Consider the following 24,030-nt stretch of genomic DNA (forward strand, 5'->3'; position numbering starts at 1 on the left):
GCGCTTGCACCTGCTGAGGCCACTGGGGCAGTAGCCCCTCACCACCCACCGTAAAAACAGCCAGGTCCAAGTTTACATTTGCCAGACCCTCACCTCATGCCCTTAACTGCATCAGTTTCCCTGTATCTGGGGGAAAGGGGACTATGCCGTGTTAGGGGCACAGAAACATTGTAATTTCAGGCGAGGAAGCAAGGGGATGAGCACCAGAACGGGGCCTGCAGGCCTGGACCACTTTATTGATTTCCACCCATGCACAGTTCTGTCTTGATGAGGGCCAGTGGCCACAAGGGCAGCAGAGCAGACTCAGTCCTACCTACCAGCTGTGCTGGCTGGGTAAGTGACTCAATCTCTTTAGAGCTCTGTTTTGACATCTGTACAAGAGGGTGATAAGAATCTTTTCCCAGATGTAACCGTCGGGAGGATGAAAGGCTATTGTGAGGTGTCTAACTCCTGGCAGTTGGAGCACAGAGCACATGTGTATTACTATGATTATGGTTTTCCTGCCTCAGGAGCCCCTTGTGTTTCTTGGAGGATCTGGCTGTTGCACACTGCCTTAAGATCTTATTTTGCTATTGATAGAAAATCTGAGAATTACATTGTCTGAAGCATCATTATAACTGTCTGAGATTCCCCGAATCTGCATTCCTCCAAGCTTCTGGCTTTTTTTTTTTTTTTTAAAGATTTTATTTATTTGGCAGAGAGAGAGAGCACAAGCAGGGGAAGTGGCAGACAGAGGGAGAAGCAGGCTCCCTGCTGAGCAAGGAGCCCGATGGGGGACTCGATCCTGGGACCCTGGGATCATGACCTGAGCCAAAGGCAGATGCTTAACTGGCTGAGCCACCAGGTGTCCTCCAAGCTTCTGTCTTAAAGATGGTTCATCTCAATAGATTTGATATGTTGTAATCTGGCCCCTCACATGAGGTCTCCATGATGTCAGGCTCCTCCACACTTCACTCCTACACACAGTTCTGTCTGCTCCTACGCTGATATTACTCTGTCAACTTAGAATATTCATCTCTCCCCCTTTGCTGAACTCTGTTTCAGTTCAGAATCCTACCTATCTCCTTAATTCTGGACTCAAATGGACTCTTTCCACTTTATGAACTACAACACTATTCAAGTATGATACTCATATTGAGTGCCCTCTATTACTTTGTGTGCATATCTATTGTTTCCCCAATTAGATTATAAACTGTTCAAAAGCAGAACAGTGCCTTACTCTTCTGTATCTATAATAGCAGTAGTTGAAAGCTGACAGAACATCAGAATTCCCTGGGGGAAGCTTTTACAAATTGTAGATTCTGACTCAGACACAGGGCTGATAACAATTGTCCTATAATACTCAGCCTAGTGATTGGCACAAGATAAGGAGAGATAAACAGTATATGAGAGAAACTTTAAAAAGCAGTGTGTCCTTAAATTCCAAGTTTACTGCCAAAGTTCTTGCAAAATTATTGTAACCCTTAGTTAGACTGTTTTACAATTTTTATTTGCATATTTACCCACGTGTTATTCATTCTTCATGACATGTTTATTGTCTCACATTTCACAGAGACAAGACAACTGTATTGTTTGGCTTTTTTTTTTTTTTTGCATCAGTTCCAGATAACTACTATGTAACTTTCAACAATCTACATATTAAACATGTGATTTAATAAATAACATCTGTTCTTCCTTATAGGGCGTTCAGGTGATGAGGATTTTTTCTGCTTCTTGGATTTCTGATTTTTTTCTTCTTTGATTTTGTGGGGGGGGCAGTGATATGGTATATATTTGCTGACTGAATGAAGGGTCAAGTTGTAATTGGGACATCAGTAATTGTGCATTACACTGATGTAAACAAAATGATGTACACAGATCTTATTGAACAAAACATCAAATAATATAGCATGGCATTTAGGAAGAATCTTTTTAATTGCACATTTGAATTTTGGTCTTGAGGTTCTTTTGGGGAGAGTGACCAGTGGAGGGAAGGTGACATGTGCCTTCCTATCTTGAGTCTTGGTCTTCTGCACTCTCTGGTGCCATCCAGAGGCCTCGCTGGAGGCCTTGCAGCGAGGGTATAATAGGCTTCATAAACAGCAAGCACTGGACACCTCAGAAGATCTTATAGAAATTCCCTCAAGTCACAGACACCACCTGCCTTCCAACAAAGTAGAGTATGCCTTCCTCCAATCCAAAAATGAAGAAGCATTTTTATTTTTCCACAGTCTGGTCTTCTGGTAAGTGAGATGCTTCAGTCTCTGGTTAATTAGTCTTCAAGAAGGGACAGCTGGGCAAAGCCCACAGATCACCGCAGACATTCAGTCCTGGCTTCTGAGGCTTAAGGAAGAGGTGGAGCAGGAAGGGGTGGTGGGTGGAGAGTTTGGGCTTGTGACACAATCTTTCTGCTCTCATCCAGAACTAATCTACAGGAAACTCCATGTCCTTTTTCAACAAGTATTTCCAGAAAACTGCCGCACATATGCTACAGTAGAAGTCAAGTCTGGCAGGAAGCCTGATGTTCAAAAATAGGATCCTATGGAGGTTGAGGGAAGAGACCAGCAGGACAGGTCTCTGAAAATGAGACAAAAGAAATGAAAATAACTATATTTTCTTTAAAAGCAAGCGAGCCAGCTAGCTCTCAGCATATCTGTCCCCCGAGGATCAACATAATCTCTTTCTAGATCCAGATATCCTGCTATCTAGGCAGAATACTCAACTACTCACTGAGCTTTTGGGAAGAGAGAAAGCCTAAGATTATTTTTGTTTTCCCAGCAAGTCACATAGGGGACTGGCTCCATAAAAGTCTGTAAAGTTTTTCCAGTAGTATAACTTCTGGTTATCAAGCAAGACCATGGTGTTGTTAATACCTCCAAGCAACCATTAATGGGAATGTCATACATCCTGAAATAAGTTATATCTTATTAGAACATTTCTAGCCTGGAGGAAATGGAAATCCTCATATAAACTTACTTTCCATTGTCACTCTACTGACATATCTTGTCCCCTGCTACCAACACAATTTCCTTCAAGGCTTAAAAACTTAATACATGCTTAAAATTTAACTCATGACCATATAATGAAACATCAAGATTTAATATTCGTTCTCTTTCCCCTACTGTTCTCTTTCCTTCAAAAATATCTTTATAGGCAACTTACCTTAAGGGCTTGGGTCAAATGCAGCATTTGAAAAAACTCCGTATGTTCCTAGGTGGCTAAAGAACAGATATACAAAGATGACTTGCCATACAGTGCTTGGTCATTGACCACAGTCCAGCACATACCTCCTGCAGAGACCTTCCATTACCACCCCACCCTGGAATTCTGCTTTAAAAGGGAAACAAAAATAAATGCCTAAGAGACTTTTGAGATCCCACTTAGCTGCTCTGGGTAATCTGCACTGCACTTACACCCACACGAAGCTATTGTTGATGCTCTAGGTATCTGAATACTTGCCATGCGTCTTCCTAGTGAGAAGAAATCCTTAGAAAATACCCAGCCTTGATATTTGATCATCTGGCAACAGTTTTCAAAGAATGGTAGTACTGCCCACTATGGGTGTTTTTTAATTTTCATAGTGATCAAGAATTCTACTGACATTTAGTGGGAAAGGGCCAGGGATGCTGGATATCCCAATAGGCACAGGACACAAAAGAATTATCCTACACTCAATACAATTTTAGAATATCTACTCAGTATTCCTGTAGGTGAATAATCCCTGAGCCTAGAAATTAAGTGCTTTAAATACAAATAATATATTTTTTGCATCTTTTAGAATACAATTGCCATGTGAGTTGAGGGAAGATTATGACAGGTTTTCCAACCCTTTACCAGAGCCATTCATCATTAAAAAAAAATCAGGCTGGTGTTGGCAATGCCGCTGATCCTGTTTGAGCCACTGTTACAGTATTCCTGACTGTTGGTCTTTGTGGTTGTGAACCAAAAGGTGCAAGCCTCTAATGACCTCATAGCGTCCACTAGAGTAGTGCCTCAGCTTTAGCGTTTTATTTCTATTATATATCACTTTCCCTTTTATTTCTCTTTTACTTTATAATTAGAGCCCTTACTGATTTTTAAAAATACTATGTGTGGTTAGTATATGTTATCTGTGTATTTTACTTTAGAATTAGTAAAGGGGACATTGCAAAAGATTTGTTGCAGAAAGGGGGCATTGTATAATCATTCTGACATATTACAGTGAATTAAAAAGTCAAACTAGACAAATTTACTTAATCAAGAAACATGTCTGTCTTACCTTTGAGGGTTCAAGGGGCTTTCCCCATCATCTGGAATAAACAAGAAGACACAAATGATCAGTTGAAAAGAAACAAAAAAACTAGTAGAAAGAGAAAGGTCATCAGTGGTAGGAGTTATTGGGGAAAGTAGGTGTACTGATTTTCAGAGGGGTTCATTGTTAGGAGTATATTGAGAACAAGCTCTCTATGAGAGGTAGAACCTATGTTAAGTTAAATTAAACATTTGACAGTATGTAATCCAGAGTCTTCTCATCTTTCTTCTCTTCCCATTCAGTGACAACCTCTTCTTTTTCCTCTGGTCCCTGCCTTCAACATCTTGGCTATTTTTGGTTGTTGTTGATATTCAGATCATTGGTTCTTGAAACCCATTACTTTGGCACTCAAGGCCCCCTATCATTGCAACCTGTGTCACACTCCCCCAGCCACTAATTGGGCAAGTTAATCACATAAACAAATCCATACCAACATAACAAGGGCTGTTTTCCTTCTCTGGTAACATAGGTGACCAGGGCCTCCTATCTTAATCCAAACAATGGACACTGCGAGTGGAAACTTTAAATATGGCAGCAGGCCTGTCAATCATCCCATGGATAGATAAAAGGAGAAAATCATCTCATGGCTCAATAAATTTAGAAAATATTAGATCAAATGAAGATGAACAAGTATATTTATTACAGGGCATTATTGAGCCTTCAAAGTGTAATGAATGTGCATTTTGAATTTGCAGGACATGTATGCAACATATTCCTATTATTTGACCACAGAATCTTAGAAAGGTTAAAATCACCTTGGGACAGGTCAAGGAAAAATTCCCCATTCTCACAAATGAGTATTTATTATTAAAGATATTGGAGGATGGGTGGTTGCTCATCCCTCTTCATGGTCTGGAGAGTTCTCTAGCCATGTCTCAAAACTGAAGAAAGAACTTGGGGGAAATGCAGGAATAGTGTGATTCCTACATGGTTATGGAGGGTAGGGTCTAGGTGGTTAGGAGCTCTTGCCTCTGCCTTCTGGATTTGGTTAAATAAACACAAATGTTACATGGAAAGACTGGTTGTAGCTCTTTAGTTTTTAAGAAGAGTGTTATGCTTTGTCCTTCGTCCTACTAACCCATTCATAAGAGAGTATATGAAGGAACTTTAGAAAGCCAGCCTCAATGTAATGGTGGCTCTGTGAATGGAGAGAGCTTAGAACTATGGAACAAGTAGTTCTGCCCTTGAGCAGTTAAGAATGGGTGCTGAAAGTCCTCAGATCCATGAGAACTCCATCAGGTATAACAGCCATTCTCAGCTACCTGTATTGGAGCATTTGAGCCTTCCTGACCCCTCAGATGCCCCCAGTTACTTTCCATGAGAAATGATGAAGAGACATATTAGCTACAAAAAGAGGTTTCTGAGCTCATGGCTGAACATCTGGAGCAGAAAGAAAAACACTGTTTTAACCCTTAAGAGTTGGTTCCCTTCTTATACTCTTAGGCCAGAGCTCCTTTTTTGATGAACAATCTAGTAAACACAGCTCCCTTATGGAGGGTCTTCCTCCATTAGGTCAGGTTTCTGCTTCAGTCCGGCTTAGTTCCACACACTCTGAGAGAACGTACAGACGTCCTGGTGTATCACACCAGGTCATGACTAAGACACCTCTAGCTTCATTTCTTGCGTCCTCCAGAAGCACTTGATTTTTGATTCAGAAGCACTAACTACCTAACTACCATTGATCAATAAATGATCATCACATAAGAGAATGATGAAGGAGGAGAGCATGACACTTTCCAGTTAATCCTAGTGATAACTAAGTTTACCTAGACCAGAGGTCCCCAAATGCCAATGCACCAACTGGCCTCATCAGAATTTGGAGGGGAGGGTTTTGAGAAATTCAGATTTCCACGCCAATCTCAGATTTCCAGGCCAATCCCCCTGTACAAGGATCTGTACTTTTATAAAGATGATTCTGATGGGCAGTCAGCTCTCAAGGTGACTTCTCTTGGGCTTGTTTTCTTTAAAGACAAATGTTTTCAAACATGAACTACTGACATTGTAGTTTCACGGCACTCCCCCAAATGACAAGAAAGAAGAAAAGGAGAAGACTCTTTCCTATTTACCTTTTTGTCTGAAGCGCTTTCTTAGCAGAGCCAGCAATGTCCCACACGTCACCAAACCTATTGTAGAAGCCACTGCTCCCCCAAAGTAAGTCAGGGCTTGCTGGATTGTCAACGGCCGTGCTGCAAAACAAACACACATGCAGGGCGTAAGAAGTGTGTTGCGCAAAAGGCCATCATTCTTCCAGAAGCGTCCCAAGGATTGTGAGATGTGAGATCTCACAGGATCATCAAAGGTCCTGGCAGGGGTGACAACTGGGCAGGAGAGATCTGGAAGCCATAAAACTACAGCAACAGCATGGGAAGCAGGGCCTGATTTTATTCCTAACGCTTAAATATCAAACACAGTGCCCAAAGGCGTCAGGGGAAGGACATAATAAAGTAAATAAAATGATTGAAGAAGTGGAAGTTTAAGCAAATAATGATTAATTTTTGGGGGGACCAATCAAAGATTCAGTTATACAACAAAATGTAGTCATGACAAGCTATAGAGAAAACAATGAAAAGTAAAAGGAAGGTGGATGAAATAAGCCTTACAAAGAGATGAAGCTTAATTTAAAAAGATCTATGTGTTTTTAGAGGTATGTGGTAAACAGAATTCTTCTGAGATAATAAATTAGGAATCTGCATGAAATAACCTCCGGTTAAAAATGTTCTCATTTGACACATCTGAGCTCTCATAAAGGAGCTGATTGCCTACACAGAGTCACTGAATTTAATTCCCACTGCTCGGTGGAAGGCAAGGATTTATCATGAAACATTTATTAACACGGGGAAACCCAGTGATGGAAAGCGAGACCACTGTCAGAAATATACAAAAAAGAAACACTGATTTTGTTACATTCCTTTTTTTTTTTAAAGATTTTATTTATTTATTTGACAGAGAGAGACACAGCAAGAGAGGGAACACAAGCAGGGGGAGTGGGAGAAGGAGAAGCAGGCTTCCCACCGAGCAGGGAGCCCGATGTGGGGTTCGATCCCAGGACCCTGGAATCATGACCTGAGCCAAAGGCAGACGCTTAATGACTGAGCCACCCAGGCACCCCAGTTACATTCCTTATAAAAGTGACTTCCTAACCCATATTGAAAATATACCTTGGCAGGCTGGCATGGGAGTTGACCACTGGCCGTTCTCTTGGCATGCTGTTCTCGCTGAACCATTAAGTAACTGGCCCTCTGGACAATGGAAGCTACAGGTTGATCCATAGCTGAAATTTCCCCAGGGGTTGGAGCAGTTCATCATGCCTGGCTCAATAACATGCAGCTCAGAGCATTTGACCGCTGCAGAAAAAAAGAATGCAAGAAAACTAGACGTGTAGAATGAAGGTAACAGAGATTATGGTTTCATTTGTAACCTGGCTAGCATTGCCAGGAGATGAGGTAGAATGTAAAACATCAGAAAGGAGATGAGCCACTTCTGACATTCACACCAACTCCTCCAACATTGCACATACTACGATGTCCACTCAAAGAACGTTAGCCAAAGAACTAGGAGGGGCACAGAGCAACATTCAATAGATACCTACTAATGGCTTGATCAATCTTACCTATAAAAATACTGTTTTCAAAATTTCACTTCTCAAAATATTACTGTTCTAAGTGTTATTATGACTATCACTGGTAAATAGCTGGCATGTCAGCACGTGTTTATTAAAATACTTAATAATTGTTCAGCATAACTGCTTCTGGAAGTTTGAAGGAAGTAGAGACTGCCACCCTCTTTAAACTTTCCTTCGGGGAACTTTAGGTTATTGTCCCTAATTTGCAGATAGGAAACTAAAGCTCGGGAAACTAACTCAAATAAATATTATTGAGCAATAGTGACATTTGCAAAGCACTGCTCTGGTCTTCATTGGGAATACAAAGACGGAAGAGACATAGTACTTCATGTATGGGGTGATAGCCCTTCCAGAGGTATCATGCATGGCATATCTTTTTAGTTAGGTTTCCATTATGAAAATATGGGATGTTTACACTATCACATAATTAATGGAATTGCAACTTGTATTTCACAATTCTTATAGTTGTTTTCATGTTTGGCATGCTTGTTTTTTCACACATTTGGACATTTGCAAATGTTTCCTCCTTTATGTCTTTGAGACCAGGGCGTTCTCTTGTGACATAGCAGGGGGAGAAGTGACATGCCTGTGGCACATTACTTCTAACTGGGATTGGTGTAGATTTCATGGGGAGCTGACATGTGAAGAAGTCGTTGGGGTTGGATGGGATTTCAACAGGCAGGTACAACCATGAGCGTGGGGGCCAGGTGGAAGATAGCATCAGAACTGCCTGTTCCTTTCACGTTACCTCTGCATGCCGGAGTTCCTGCTGTCCATTGTCCTGAAGGTCTGCATCTGAGAGCACTGTCTCCCATGAGTGTGAATCCAGCTTTGCATCCAAAGTAACAAGTGGTATTCAAACCAAAGGTTCCCAGAGGATGCTTACAGGACACTGTTCCTTGCCCTGGAGTGATGAGGGCTGGGCATCGAACCTCTGAAGTACGAGATGATAAAATGCCTGCTGTGAAAACGTGTTTCCATTTAGAGAGCTCCCAATAAAAGGAGCATAATGGAGTTAAGACTGACATGGAATAACTGCCTTCCACTCTTCTTGTAATAAGGGAGGCTCTAGCAATAGCCTCTCAAGGAAGTTAAGGAAAATTATTAATCTCAGGTATGGAAAACCAGATGAGAAAAAAAAGTACTTAAAAATACCGTTGGAGAGGGGTGCCTGGGTGGCTCAGTCAGTTAAGCATCTGACTCTTGATTTCAGCTCAGGTCATGAGATCGAGCCCCACGATGAGCTCCACGCTGGGCGTGGAGCCTGCTTAAGATTCTCTCTCTCCCTCTCCCTCTGCCCCTTCTACCACCCTGCTCATGCACTTTTTTTTCGTCTCTCTCTCCCTTAAAAAAAATATATGCTTGGAGAGATAATTCTCTAGACCAGAGGAAGAATGGGGGGTGGGGCATGATGTCAATGTTACCAATATTTAAAAACAAAACAAAACAAAACAGAAATTTAAGAGTCGGTGCAGAAATGTAAGAAATTCAGTAGAAAGCAAAATATGCATAGGTCAACTGCTTGCCCTTGCTGGTTTGTTGGGGGGTGGCCTCGCCCACTGGCCGAAGGTCAGCCTGAAACGCGAGGTGTGCATGAGGCCACTGGCTTTGTCACTAACTTTCCGTGTAGCAGAAAGATGCTCATTGACCTTTCTAAAACCTCAGTTCCTTGATTTGAGAAACTGGATCAGTGACTCCACCCTTTGTACTCCTCCTGGCAATGAAGCAATGGAGACCATTTAATCAACCCAGTAAAGGTCTCTGAGAAAAAGAGGCCAAAATTATGAAAGAAAGTTTCTGTTTAAGAATCACCATATCTTGGGGCACCTGGGTGGCTCAGTAAAGCGTCTGCCTTCGGCTCAGGTCATGATCCAGGGGTCCTGGGATTGAGCTCTGAGTCGGGCTCTCTGCTCAGGGGGAAGCCTGCTTCTCCCTCTTCCTCTGCCCCTCTCCCCACTCGTGCTCTCTCTCTCTCATAAATAATATCTTAAAAGAATCAATATATTTTTTATTCACAAAAATAAGAAGTCCTGTCACTCCTTATAAATTTTTAAATCCATAGGCTGTGTTTCCTAGATTCCAATAGAGAACCCATTTTAAAATAAGAGAGAGAGCTTTCACAGTAATAATATTATAATGCATACCTGTCACATAGTAAGAGCTTATATAAGTGTTTGTTATTTTTGAAGACATTTCCGGGAGAAGAGCTGTCTCAGTGAGTGTATACTATTATACCTTCGCAGGTTGGTGGAGGTGCTGTCCATTTTCCAGAAGCTGTGCATTCAACATTATTGGGTCCCTCCAGCTTAAAGCCCTTGTTACAGGAGAAATGACAGGTGGAGCCAACCCTGAATTCCTTATGGGTGTCAGAACAAGCCAGGCTTCCCCACTCTGGAGCAAATAATTCTGGGCACTGGATGGCTGGAGAGTCAAAGAAATTATATCACAATCTTCAAGTTTATTCAGAAGCCAGGTTTGCACTGAATTCATTCATTCATGTATCCAACAATTATTTATTGAGCACCTACTATGTCAGGTATTTTGCTAGGCAGCAGGTATTCCACAATAAATAAGATCATTTCCTACAGTGGCAGGGGAAAGGATGGCGGGCTCACAGATGAAAGTATAGGTAGAAGTTACAAAAATGAAGAAGTCAAGGATTTAAGCAGTCATACTTGAGAACCCACAATTTCATCCTCTTCTCTATGTACCTGTGCTTCAGAGACCACGCCTCCCATGGCTCTCGCTATCCTGTCTGGATGGGTGTGGTCCAGGATTCCACTTCTGCCCTTCCTCCTGCCTACAACTACTTCCTCTTAGATAGCCTGCCATCTCCTCAAACTCAACACATCTAAAAACGCAATGACCATCTTCTGTTCTAAACTATTTCCTCCATTTGGATCCCCGGGCTGCTTTTTAATACCACAGTTCCCCAGCACAGGAAAGCTGAAAACCTCCTGGTCAAGCTAGATTAGTCCCTGGAGATTCCCTGAACTGACTTCATGTGTACTTGCCTCTGGTTCTTGGCCCATGCTGCCCTGAATTTCTTTCTGTTTTCACTGAAAAAAATCCTACCCATCCCATTGGATCTAACTGAACACAGCCTTTGTAGAGCCTCTGCTGATCACTGCAGCCCGAAGCCTTCTCCTCTGAACACATCAGTTTTTTGTTTGAACTCATGCTGTCTTACCACCTGCCATATTTTCCCTTACCTACTGGATGGAATGCTTCTAAAATCCAATAGCCAGGGGTGCCTGGCTGGCTCAGTTGGAAGACCATGTGGCTTTTGATCTTGGGGTTATGAGTTCGAGACCCGCATTGGGCATAGAGATTACTTACATTAAAAAAAAAAAACCCTAAAAAATCCCAAGAGCCATAAAGCTTTGTGTCTTTCACAGTTCACACTGCCGGGTCTCAAGAAGTGGTACTCAGCAATCATTTGATAAGTGGGTGAATAAATGAATTTTTAATTTAATCAACCATTTACCTCAAAAATTTTTAGGAATTATCCAGTTATTTATTTCTGTTAGGATCCTGTCTTTGTCTCCATTAAATTCTCTGATATAAGACTATTATTTATCATCAAATATTTGACAAACTGAGTAACTATTCTTTCTTTAAGTCCAAGCTATTGAACGCCTTGGTCAAGTCAGGCTCATTTTGCTTAGCACTTTTGCCTTTAAAACAAAACAAAACAAAACAGGACCTCTTGGTCTTATGTGGTACCTCATGGAAAAGTGGTATTTCTGGCCCTTACATATTGGCCCAAGTGTTTTTCAGTGACAGGCTATTTGCGAAGAGATTGTGGCTCCTTATTGCATGAATCCATTCAAATAACCAAAGTAACATACTGAATTTCAGTTTAGAATGCTTAAATTTTTGAGTAATTAATAAATCTATCTCTGGCAGATAAATTTCACTTACCAAACATTTATTAAATATGTCTATCAGTGTAAATCATAGACATTAAATCATCTGTGAACACTTTCACTAAAACAACTTTTTTAGAATCTCTCAGGATTTTATATTTAAGCCCAAGAAAATGTATGTCAGCTGCAGGACAGTGGGGACCTTGTCAGCTCTTCCCAACACTACATCCCAGGGAATAGGGCCTGGCACCTAGTAGAGGTTCTAAAATGTTTGTCAAATGAACGAACAAGTTAGTGAGCACAATTTAATTTGGATGCATTCTAATGAGTGTGTTTATGTCTGAAAAGAAATAAGAGAAATTACTGTTTGAAAAAACTGACTCATGTGACCTTTAGTATAAAAAGAATTACTACAGCATTAAATCCTCTTGGGGGCTATTGCTTTGATCTCAATTTTGTCAGTCTTGTTCTGCCAAGATTATAGATACAGGTTTTTGTTTTGTTTTGTTTTGTTTTGTATATGAAATTCTCTGAACCCTCTTAGGTAAGAATTAACCTTATCCAAACAAAGGTCTCTGTATAACTTTAAGGATTTGACTTTGAACCAAGTAAGGAAGTATGTTTTCCTGCCTGAGAGGCAGCCTTGATGAGGTACACAGAAGCCTAACCCCAATCTGGCATATGGTGGGTGCTCAGCAGACATGGCTGAATTACATTTGTGAGCTTGCTGAGGAAGCTGCTGGAATGGAGGGGACTAGGGCAGACATAGAGGAAGAGATTTTTACCAGGGAGTGACCTCTTGGGTAACTTGAAAAATACTCATATTCTTAAGCCTACTGTAAAACTTCACCAAAACCTGAGTAATTAATTACAAGAATAGTAAACTAATAAGAATTGCTTTTATCACATGCTTAGTACTATGTTTGTGGGCTTCCAAGGCAGTGCTGTCTATCATAATGACCTTCATTGATGTTTTTCTGTAATCCATGAAGTAAGTGTGTATGATTGCATGTAAATTCATGAATCGTTGGGTTCCCTGGCAGTCTGTCATCAACTGACAGCAGATTGGTTTATATTATTTTAAATAGATTTAGTAAATTCTTCCCTATATCTTTGTATTATCTCTTTTTACTTAAGTTAGATATAATTTTTGTCAAGAAACTTTTGGAAAGAAGATACAGTATAAATAATAAATTTCTAAACTCAAACTTTAGAAATAAAGACTAGGTCCCCCCATGGAGTCAGAGAAATGTTGGAGGAGTGGAGGAAAAAAAAAGAGATGTGAGCCAGGCCAGAGTTTAGAGGGTAAGAGTGTGCTATCTTATAGGACTTGGATGAGCAGGGACATGGCAGAAGAGCAGAGCTAGGACTGGGACTTGGAACAAGGACCCTCCTTACCCCACTAACATGAGGCTGGTCACTAGGAGTTGGGTCCAGTGGCCAAATGTGGTCTCCAGAAGGTCAATAACAAAGTGATTAGGAGAGCAGTAATATCAGTCAAGATAGTGGCCCAACAGTTGGGGGCATAAAGGTCATAGCAAACAGAGATAAGTAATTCAGGAAAGGACTTCAGGTCCTGGAGGAGAAAGGCAGTGAGGAGACTGGGATATCAGGGAGCGCCCAAGTCCCAAAGGGCCCAGGGACTGGTGTGTTCTAACTAAAAAGGAAATATCTGTGGAACCACACAAAAATGAGATCTCTCATTGCACTCTGAAGTGGGAGACCGAGTGCTCCATCTGCCATGCTGTCTGGCTAACTCAGTGGCCCTCAAGCCCCTCTGATATATAGCCTAGACTCCACAAAACTCTATGCAAAAATCAGGGTTCTGGGGTCAATGCTGAAGGTTAAAACTTTATGGACTCAAGCATGTAGAAAAGAAAAGGAACGATTTGCCTAAATCCAGAGAATGAATTTGGAGGGTGAAGGGGAAAGCATGACACAAAAACCAGAGCTCAAGATCAGGCTCAGACAAGGCTGCTGGTACTGAGGCCTGCAGTTGGCTAAAGCTGCCATCCACCGACGGGACTGGTTCTAGGCCCTGGGCGGGGCTGGCCTGCACCGTGGGAGGCAAATGCCTCCTCTTGTGGAGAAGAGGGGCCTGGCAGGGGGTGAGGGGAAACAGGGGTTTTGGAGATCACAGGTGTAACAACCATATTGGTTGCATACGTGATTTAAAATTTTAGTGAGATAATTCTTAGGCATTTTTTATTCTTTAGCCTTAATTCAGAATGTGGGAAAACAGAGCTTATGGTAAATGTCGCTGGAATAAATGAACAAGTGAATGAGAAATAAGTGGGGAAGCATGAGCCCTTGGTGTTATTCCCCATAGTGTTCTAAATTTCTCAGGTGCCTGTAGTATAGCTTTCGGACAGCAGATGGCAGCATTCTACGTCTTCAACCTCAGAATTCTTGACCAGAAGAGAGAGCTCAGACATGAGCACGTCCACTCCTCTCCTTTTGAAATCTAGAAAACTGAAGCCCACACGGTGTGATGTGACTTAGATGGCCCAGGACTTTGGGGAAGAGCAATACAGGTCTTTCAGTATTAATCTAGCACTCACTCCCCAAGAAGGAATAAACAATATTTCAGCTTTTTTTTCATACAACACTAATAGATTTCTAGCAACACATTATCTCGTCTGACCATCAGGCATTGCCATTTCTGAAATTCATTTCAGCCCTTAGAACGGCAGCCTGGCCCCTGGCCAGTGGAAGAGAGCACAATTACAGACTGGGGATTTAGGCACACCGCCGCTGGGTGGCAATGCAGTGTCATGGTGACAACACTAGCCTAGAATCAGGTGAGACCCAAGACCCGGGTTGGAGTCCAGCTCCACACTTCCCAGCTATTTGGCCTTTGCCTGCTATGGATCCTCTCAAAGCCTCCATTTCCTCATCTTTAAAAGGGGATCATAACATAACATAATAAAATAAAATTAAAAAATAAATTTTATTGAAATAAATATAAAAAAATAAAATAAAAAATAAAATGGGGGAAATAAAAAAAATAAAAGGGGATCATAACCATGTTCACGGTTGTCATGTGGATGGAATGAGATTCTGTCTATGAAATAGCTGGTACTTACCACACAAGCCATAAACATTCGTTGTTAGTGCTGGTCTTCTTATTACTGAGTACACTGAACAATAAATTGGACCAATGGTGCCTTTTGAAAGTAAATGTGAGCTATGAATTAATTACCTCAGTAAACTATTTTAGAGCACACTAAACAGGAGGGACTGTGTTATGTTAGCCAGATGTTTGGGGGAGACAAAGATAGATAGGATCCGGCTCCTGCCTTTGAGGGTCCTGCAATTCATGGTCAACAGGGTTTGTGCTTGAGTAAATTTAACCAGTAAATGGTATGCTGCAGCTGAGCAAGTATTTGTCACACAGTCACTTCCATCTAGTTGCTGCAGGGGATACAAAGATGAAGAAGGCATGGTTCCTGCCCTGGAAGACCTCCTAGTCCACATGGGAGGCAGAGCCAGGAGAGACATGCCCGAGTAGCTTACGAGGTCCTCGAGGGGTGGAGGTGACATCACATCCATCCCTGCATTAGCTCAGAGCCTGGGGTTTAGCAGTGCTCAGTGAAGGTAAATGTAGGAAGGAATAAAGAGCCAGTGGAAAAACACTTCAAGGAAGTTAAAGTCCCAGTGACATAGCTGAGCTTCATCACTTACTAAGGGTGTGAATTGCAACAGGTTACTTAACCTCCCTGAGCCTCTGCTTTCTCATCTGGGAAATGGACATGACACTGCCTTTCCCCATTATTTCAGAATGGTGGCAAACATCAAATGTCACAGTGATATTAAAGCACTTTATGAAATTGTGAAATGTTTAAAAGTTATAGGAATATGCAGAAAGCAAGACAGAAATTACCATGCTTTGTGGAGAGTGTGTTTCCTTTAGCTTAGGAACAGTTTTACATGAATCCCTGGTGATTCTTCCTTCTATCATATTATCTGAGAAGCCGTAAGAAAGGACAGACCCACAATCCTACCTTCACATATTGGTGGGGAACCTGTCCAATGTCCAGATGGAGTACAATCCAATATTTGTGGTCCAGATAAAGAGAATCCTTCATCACAGGCGAATCGACATGTGGACTTATAACCGGAATTCCCAAGAGGCTGGACACAGTTCATTGTTCCATTCCAAGGGCTTAGCAGAGGTGTGCAGGGAATGGCTACAATGGGCATGGTAGAGAGAGGAGAGATGGGGTCATTTTAGAACACAGCAACCTGAAATCAGTGTGTGTGTGCATGCATGTGTGCACACGCATGCTTAATCCATAAGGGCAGCATTTGGTTAGAAGTGGTCCTTTGAATTTCATGCTGCTTTCTCACCAGTTAGAGGTCACGGATGTATAAAATAGCAGCAACTAACAGTTGATTGGCATCCTGAAACCTTCACTCACAAAGTGCTTTAAAGGTCATTTTAAAAGGGAGCTGGTGCTTTGGAAAGATAGCATTTCAGGTGTCCCTGGACAGGCATGGAAGTGGCTTCTTCCTTGACACCTTCAGAAACAGACCTAATGACCTTGCCAGAAAACAGTGACAAATGTGTTCCTTACCAGCAATGTGTCTCTAGACCTTTCTGAACTTCAGTTGCTTCATGTATGAAATGGGAAAAATAACACTCCTTGCTTAGCAGGGATCCTCAGTTATATAAAATAATAAGTTAAATAATATGTAAAAATTAAATTTAAAAATATTTTAAAAATCATGGACATGTGGTAGGCATGTAACGTAACTGGCCATCTGCAAATGCTCTTCCCATCAATGTCATCCTATGGTGACCAGCCCCAACGACTCTACTTCTTCACTTATAGAAAAGGTAAATTAGATCTCATGGCTCTTTACCACAGTTTATACATATAGAGTTTGAGATGCTAGGGGGCTTACTTGGGTTGGAGATCATGCTCTGTGATGTGGGACAAGTCACTTAACTTCCCTGAGCCTCAATATCTTCACTTCTAAAATGTGGAGAATGGCATTGCATAGCTCCCAAAATTTTTACAAGAGTCAAAAGCAAAAACACTCTGTATGTAAGTGTTAATAGCTGTTGAGATGTCCCTCTGCCATTTAATGAAACTATAATGCCCAGATTCAACATGTTGACATTAAAAAGTGAAGACTATGAGAATGCATGGTTTAGGGGTTTCTTCTTCACTGTTTGGTTTGACTGACTAGTGTATGGCTTCAGACCAGAGTCAGTGACAGTAGGGCTGAACCCAGGGCCATTCTTTAGCCACTGACCTCAACTGCTTGAGGTTCCAAGAGTATTTTTTATACCTTTCTATTCCCTTTACCCCCTCCCCTCTCCATCTATGTTCCCCTCAACCTGATCAACTTCTCTAAAGACCTAGTCCTTTTCTCCCACTGGAAACATCTTTCTGTAGTGTGTATGTGTGTGTGGTGGGAAAGAGGAGAGGAGACAAGTCAAGAAGCCTGTAACCTGTAGGGACAAACTGGGAGGGTCTTGGTGCCATGGAATCCGTTTCCAGCTCTTTTGTGGTCTTGCCTTCTGATAGCTGGGGTTATGATAGCCGCATATCAGAAGGCAACAAGGCAAAGAGGACATTGAAGAGGGAAACTGTCTGATAACACCCTCTCAGAAGTCTTACAATAGCGAGCAGGTTGCAAGCCTCTCGGCACCTTCCTGCCCAGCCCACATTTGGGTATTTCACTTGATGCTCACCCAGCAACAAGAGGAGAAAGTTCAGTCAGAGTAAACAAAGAGCTAAAAGCAGAAGGGAGCTGGAAGGTCACAGGAAGTCATGGTGAGTATCGACCTCCTTGTAGTGAGACACCCACAGGCAGGACAGTATGGGGCAGTGAACTATAACTCTGATTACTGTGATAGAATTCCGTGGAAGAATTCTAGTCACTGTGATAAGCCTCCTCAAGGATTCTGAGTTTTTCCCCAAAACTGCAGGGACTTTGTAATATCTCCAGGCTCCTGTGTAGCCAGGATTAAAGCTGAGAAGGCAAGGTTGCAAGCCTCACTCTGGTCTTTCCAGACCCTGCCTGGAAGGTATATTCAACCCCAGCACCTGCATTTGGAATCAATGGGTTACAGGATGAAAGTGTTTATTAATTTCCAGTCCATTTCAAGCTTCTGGCCCCTAGACAGTCACCACCACTAGCATATAGCCTTTTAAAATACAGCCTACAATGGATTTCAAAGATGACTGGAAAGAATTCACTTTACCTTGGCATTCTGGAGGAGGAGCGCTCCAGCTGCCGGTACCCAAGCACTGCAGCACGCTTGCTCCCACCAGGTGTAAGCCTTCATTGCAGGTGAAGCTGCAGGTTGATTGGTACCTAAAGGCACCAAATGGGTGGGAGCAGTTCACCTGGGCCTTGTTTGGAGCTGGAAGATCATGGCACTGCAGAGCTAAGAGGTGAGGAAGTAAAGAAGTAAGGGAGTGAGGACAGAGTAACACACAGTACTCATTAATTTTGACCCCTTAACCCTTTCTAGTGCCAAGAACAGGCATTTCTGAATGGGGCATGTTTAAACTGGGGGATGAGAAAAGCATCCATCACAATAGCACATGAAGAATTTTATAAGGAAAATTCTAAGCCATTGTTAAACATTTTGACAATATGCATGAATAATTTTTCAAGATCATATTGTTAGACCCAAGAATGTATGCTAAGAATGTAATCACGATGCATATCAAAAAATCAATTCAGAGATTTTTTTTTATGAAGACATTATTTGTAAGAGCAAAATACTGAAAATAAACACAAATGCCACTAATCAGAGGCTGAAAATAAATTATGGTGGATTGATGAAAGGAACACTAAAGGTCACTAAAAATGATATATTTCACCTTGAAAAGATATGGGAGGTGTCTCAATGTACAATGTTCAGTGAAAAAGCAGACTAAAAATTATATATATGCTATGATCTCAATCATATAAAATAGATGGTCATAGAGAGAGGACAGGTGCATTCTAATATGTTAAGTCTTTTCTCATCTTAAAAATGTGAACAGTAATTGTAATTACCTTATGGAGTTAGACTATAAAGTGTTCAATAAATAGTATCTGCTGGTAGCAGCAAGCAGCAGCAGTTCTAGTGGTGATAGATAGTGGTAATACTATTAAAAGTACGCATCAGATGCAGACCCTGATCTCACCGTCACAGCAGAAAACACCTGGGAAGCCTGGCAAGGGAGTTATTGAGGCCATATCTCGGGAAGCTTAAGAGAGTATCCAATTATCTCTGGGGTGTGATAAGACATTTACGTGCCTGAAGACAAGAATGGCCCCAGTGATCTCTTAAGATCCCTCCCTCCCTTTGAAGCACAGCAAAGGGCTCTTTTGTGTCTGTCTCTCAGACAATAAATTCACAACACATCCCATTACCCTCACCGTCATGGTGCATGGTCATCTACTCCCTCACTGCCTCATTTTTGGGTTAATTTTTCCATTTTTTTTATCGTGGTAGAGTACACATAGTATAAAATTTACCATTTACCACTTGACTATTTTTAAGTGCACAGTTCACCGACATAAAGTACACTCATCTTGCTGTGCAGCCATCACCACCAACCAGCGGTAGAACATCTGTCATCGTCTCACACTGAAACTCTATACTCCTTAAACACGAACTCCGCATCCCCCTCCTCCCAGCCCTTTGCAACCTCCATTCTACTTTCTGTCTCTATGATTTTGACTACGCTAGGGACCTCATATGAGTGCACTCATCCCTTACCCTTATCCGTCTTTTACGACTGGCTTGTTTCACTTAGCATAATGTCCCTGAGGTTCATCCATGTTGTAACATGTTAGAATCTCCTTCTTTTTTAAGGTGAAATAATATTCCATTGTATATATCAACCACATTTGGCTTATCCATTCATCCACTGAGGGACACTTGGGTTGCTTCCACATTTTAACTATTGTAAATAATGCTGCTATGGACATGGGTATATAAATCTTTTTCCCTCCTTGCAACCCTGCTTTCAAATTACTGCCTCATTTTTAAATCGGGGTATACTTAGATCCAGGGGATTCTCATAACTTGCCCGGGGATCCCAGTAAATAGCAACATGAAATGTCAATGTTGCATCTCTGGGACATGACTTCTGTGTGGGGTACCCCTTGTAAAAATAATAATCCTAGTGACTTCCCTATGCCTTTGTTCTCCTGTAAGAGCAAAATATGGAAAACATGAACTATTAAAAGAAGATTACTTTGTAAAATCAGATCACAAACATAGGAGTTATAAGGTAATGTTACTGTTTCACATACATTTGTTTTTTTTTTTGTTATTGTTTTACATACATTTGTAAAACTTGTAGCAGTTTTAAGCTCGCTTTTACACACATTAATTCACAACCACGAATGAGGCCCGTAGGCAAGGCAGATAATAATACTTCCATTTTACAGGAGACACTGAACTTCAGAGAGACCAAAAGCTTGTGCCAGGAAATGACAGAAATAGACTAAATGCCTTGCCCATTACTCTTCTACCATCCCACGTTGTTCCTCATGCATCATTCCTTCCTCCCAACCCCTGTCTCCTTCATGCCAACCCACTCCATCAATCAGTGCAACCTTCATCTTGAGTTCTAATATGCTGTAATGGATGTGTGCTTTGCTCACTGTTTCATCCCTAGGGCCAGCACAAAGGGCCTGGCACTAGTAGTTCTCTGTGAATGTCTGATGAATAAATGACTTACTTCTAAATGCAAGTGTGATGCCTTTAATAAACTGAGAGACACAGAAGGAACGTTCCAATGTCACAGTACCTTGACACACCGGGGCTGGTGCTGTCCACCGCCCCAAGTCAGCACACTGGACTAGGTCAGCTCCTTCCAGCCTGAAACCCTCAGCACAACGGAAGCTACAGCTGGTGTTGTCCTGAAATGCTCTCGGGGATGGGGAACAATCCATGCTTCCATGAACAGGACTCTCCAGCGGCCCACAGGCAATGGCTAAATGGAGACAATTGTCATCTGAAACTGGGTAATGGAAGGGCTCAGTGCCTTCTCAGGAGAGCCTCTCAAGAGATGCATCTTTCCTACCCATATTATCAGCATGTTCAGAACACTGAATCCTCCCTTTTCCAGAATGGAATCTGCCTAGAACATCTTCCTATGCCCTTTTTGCCTGGATCATTCACCTGCCCTTGGACTTCAGCTTAGACGTCACTGTCCTTAGGAAGCCTTCCCTGCCCACCGCAGCTCAGGCGTAGGGACTCCTTTAGTGTGCTCCCCATCCCCCCAGCACCTGCAGACACTACTTGAGGCTGGGCTCAGTCATTCCTAGTTGTATCCCAGAGCCTGGCAGTGATTGGTATTAAATATTTGTGGAATTGGATCTGGAAAGAACTGATATAGAACAGGCTGGACTTTTAAGGAAAAGGCTGGAACAATACAGCTTATCATTGACACACTGTTACCTAGGCTTATAAAATGATCCTGAATGGGCCATATCTCTGAAACATAGGATGTCATTGTCATCAGACTTCACTTGCCAAGTGAGTGCGGCCCAAGGAGAATTCCTGCACAAAATTAATCCCTGAGTGACCTCAGTTCTGATGAAGTCTGGTTTCCTCATGCACTTCCTTGATAAAGCATTTTGTCTCCAGACTATTCCTGGTGTTTTTTTTTTTTTCCAGAGTATAAAGACCTCCCGTTATACCCTGGGCTTAGACCTCTGGTTTTTACAGAATCGAGACCTCTAAGAACCAAAGATCCTCTAGTGCTTGTTCTCTCTTCCTTTACGGATGAGAAAAGTGAGGTTCAGAAATGTTGTTACTTCCCCAAGGTCTTATATCTGGACCGTAGCAGAGCTAGGCTTGTAATCAAATCTCCTGGGCATTCGCTGATCCAATCTTCAATTTCCTGCTCCCCGATCCCCCTTTCTGCCCATAAGCTGAGGGTATGAGGCAACTACACAGAATTCAGCTTTGTGTTCTTGTGCAACCGTCAAAGTCACCTCCAAAGACTACAATGGGGAATCCCCCTCCTTGTCCTAATCGCCACCGTTCTGACTTCCTCTCAAGTAGAGGACTTGTCCCACAGCTTTTATTGCCAGTGAGGCAGGAAGGGAAAAAAAGAGATAGAAACTGAATGCCCAGTCCAATGCTAGCTACTTTACACATGCAATTTCATTGTGTACTTTTTATATCCTTCATTCTCACAAAAGGACCTGGGAATTCTTAGCTCATTTCATGGGTGAGGAAACCGTGCCTCCTGGAGGTTGGATAACCTGTTCCAGTGTCAGAGTCTGGAGGAGGCCATCCTGAGGTGAAGAGCCCCTGATCCTTCCACGGCGCCATGACCCTTCCTGGGTGGAAGGGAGCAACTAAAGGAAACTCCTACCCTCACAGGCTGGCGAGGGTGCGGTCCATTGGCCAGAGCCAGTGCAGCGGAGTGAGGCCCAGCCCCTCACTTGATAGCCAGGTTCGCATTCAAATTTGCAGCTGGAGCCATAAGCAAACGCAGCGAGGGGATGAACACAGTCCATGGATCCCTTGCCAGGGGCTTCCAGGAGCGGACACTGCACAGCTGGAGAGAACAACCAAGGAGAGAGAGAGAGAAAGATACGAAGGAGAAAACCAGGCCCATGGCCAGAAGGCACTGATAAAACCACCTCAGGAAATTCAGCTGGAGCTAGGAATCTGTAAGGGTCAGAGACCCTCATGATGTTTGTCCAGACTTGGAGGACCAGTCTACAGGGTGACCTTAATCTTAAAAAAAAAAAAAAAAAAAAAAGGGAGTCTTCCAAGGTTTTTGTAATATCCTCTATTCCCTTTACCTCCATAAACCTGTCCTGGTAGGTCTTCTACTTACAGACATAGATGCCATTGTTTCCTTCTTGTGTGAAATTTATGAATGGGGCCCATTCTCAAACTGTTCAAGGATGTGAGTTTGGGAGAAGGGAGGGCTTTTAAATTTAGTCTGTAGTGAAATCAGCCTCTTGTTTTCCTGGCGCCTGACACTCTTTTCCTATCCCAGATGTACCGAATGTACTGGGTGTCAGGTGGAAGGAGGGTCACGTGGCGGTTCAGGCCAACTTCTCCATAGGGGCCAGTCATCTGTACTCGCAGCGAGAACTGGGCACAGTGGACATTATGCATCCCCAACCCCCGGAAACTCACCTTCACACACTGGGGCTGCGGCTGTCCACAGCCCTGAGGCCGTGCACTGCACCACCTCTGACCCAACTAATGCAAATCCCTCTTCACAGCTAAAGCGGCAGCTGGACCCGTACTGGAATGCTTCAGCAGAGTGTGGGCAGGTCACGCTTCCTCGCTCAGGAGTCCTCAGGGGTGGGCACTGGACAGCTGCAAACAACCACAGAGCAATGGTGTGTGCCCTTGGGTTATGCCCAGCACCTGGGAAACCTCAGGATGCTACAGCAGCTATCTATAACCTTCCCTAAGTGATGGGCAAGGTGATACACCTGGTTGGTTAGATGGCACTTTCAGTAGCGGTTTCAAAAGATCCAAACATCCTCATTGTTCATTTACTTTTTAAAGAAGCAAGGTAAAATGATCAAATTAACAATACTCAGCCCCAAGTCCTTATTATTATACTCTGCTTGCTTTGCAATTAATAAAGGGAGAAAGGACCTGTCTCCCTTCGTGATGTTTTTGCCTGAGAATCAAGAACTACGCTGATTACCTCACTCTATAGATAGAAAACATCATGAAAAGCAAAATTAGCGTTACTCTCATTGATGGGTAATAGTAAAAATCAGAATTCCCCATCTAATGTGGATCCTCATGCTTTCTCATGTTTTTTAATGGAAAAAGCTTGTTTTCCCCCTCTGAAACTGTAGTTGTCAGTGAGGATAGAAAGAATAGGGTTTACATACCTATACATTGTGGTGGCTCATTCGTCCAGGTTCCAGAAGCCAAGCATTCCAGCTTGCTGGGTCCATTCAATTCGTACCCTTCAGAGCAGTGGAAACTGCACTCTGAATTGAAAGAGAAGTTTCCCAGAGGGTGGCTGCAGTTCATGAATATATGCTGAGGGAGATCAAAACCCCCACACTCTCTGACTGTGGGGACAAAATATTGATTTTTCTTTTCATTGCAGGTTTAAAGACCATGTCAGTTTTGCTAGAAGTTGGAAGCTATTTGTATAACCCTCTTAACCCTGTCTTTCTGGACTGCTAACCCAACCTGGTCATCTTTACTTGCTGCCTTTGTATTAGCTACATCTTGGGAAATAATCAGTCTTTCACTGGTTTTTATTTCAAATGAGCTTTTGTTTTGCTTCGTTTATGTTTCTCTT

At 42.4% G+C, this 24,030-nt stretch overlaps 1 protein-coding gene across 11 annotated transcripts in view; it reads right to left on the minus strand.

The window, feature by feature from the left end:
* Positions 1–1,410: 1,410 nt before the first annotated feature.
* The window catches only part of SELP (selectin P), a 39,965-nt gene continuing 17,345 nt past the window's right edge, over positions 1,411–24,030 (minus strand). For 2 of the 11 annotated variants that reach the window (XM_036097995.2, XM_036097999.2), the window contains exons 5-17: positions 23,609–23,794; positions 22,890–23,075; positions 22,111–22,296; positions 20,533–20,718; positions 17,979–18,164; positions 15,766–15,951; positions 10,128–10,313; positions 8,641–8,853; positions 7,429–7,614; positions 6,337–6,456; positions 4,238–4,268; positions 3,142–3,197; positions 1,411–2,556 (exon numbers count right to left, since the gene is read on the minus strand). In XM_036097995.2, coding sequence (XP_035953888.1) covers positions 3,143–3,197; positions 4,238–4,268; positions 6,337–6,456; positions 7,429–7,614; positions 8,641–8,853; positions 10,128–10,313; positions 15,766–15,951; positions 17,979–18,164; positions 20,533–20,718; positions 22,111–22,296; positions 22,890–23,075; positions 23,609–23,794 — 1,907 coding nt within the window. In that variant the 3' untranslated portion in view covers positions 1,411–2,556; position 3,142. The remainder of the gene's footprint in view (positions 2,557–3,141; positions 3,198–4,237; positions 4,269–6,336; positions 6,457–7,428; positions 7,615–8,640; positions 8,854–10,127; positions 10,314–15,765; positions 15,952–17,978; positions 18,165–20,532; positions 20,719–22,110; positions 22,297–22,889; positions 23,076–23,608; positions 23,795–24,030) is intronic. The other 9 variants (XM_078077933.1, XM_036097998.2, XM_036097997.2 and 6 more) reach the window with 9 other exon arrangements.

Source organism: Halichoerus grypus, chromosome 7, assembly GCF_964656455.1.
Source record: "Halichoerus grypus chromosome 7, mHalGry1.hap1.1, whole genome shotgun sequence".
In the NCBI taxonomy this organism is placed as follows: Eukaryota; Metazoa; Chordata; class Mammalia; order Carnivora; family Phocidae; genus Halichoerus; species Halichoerus grypus.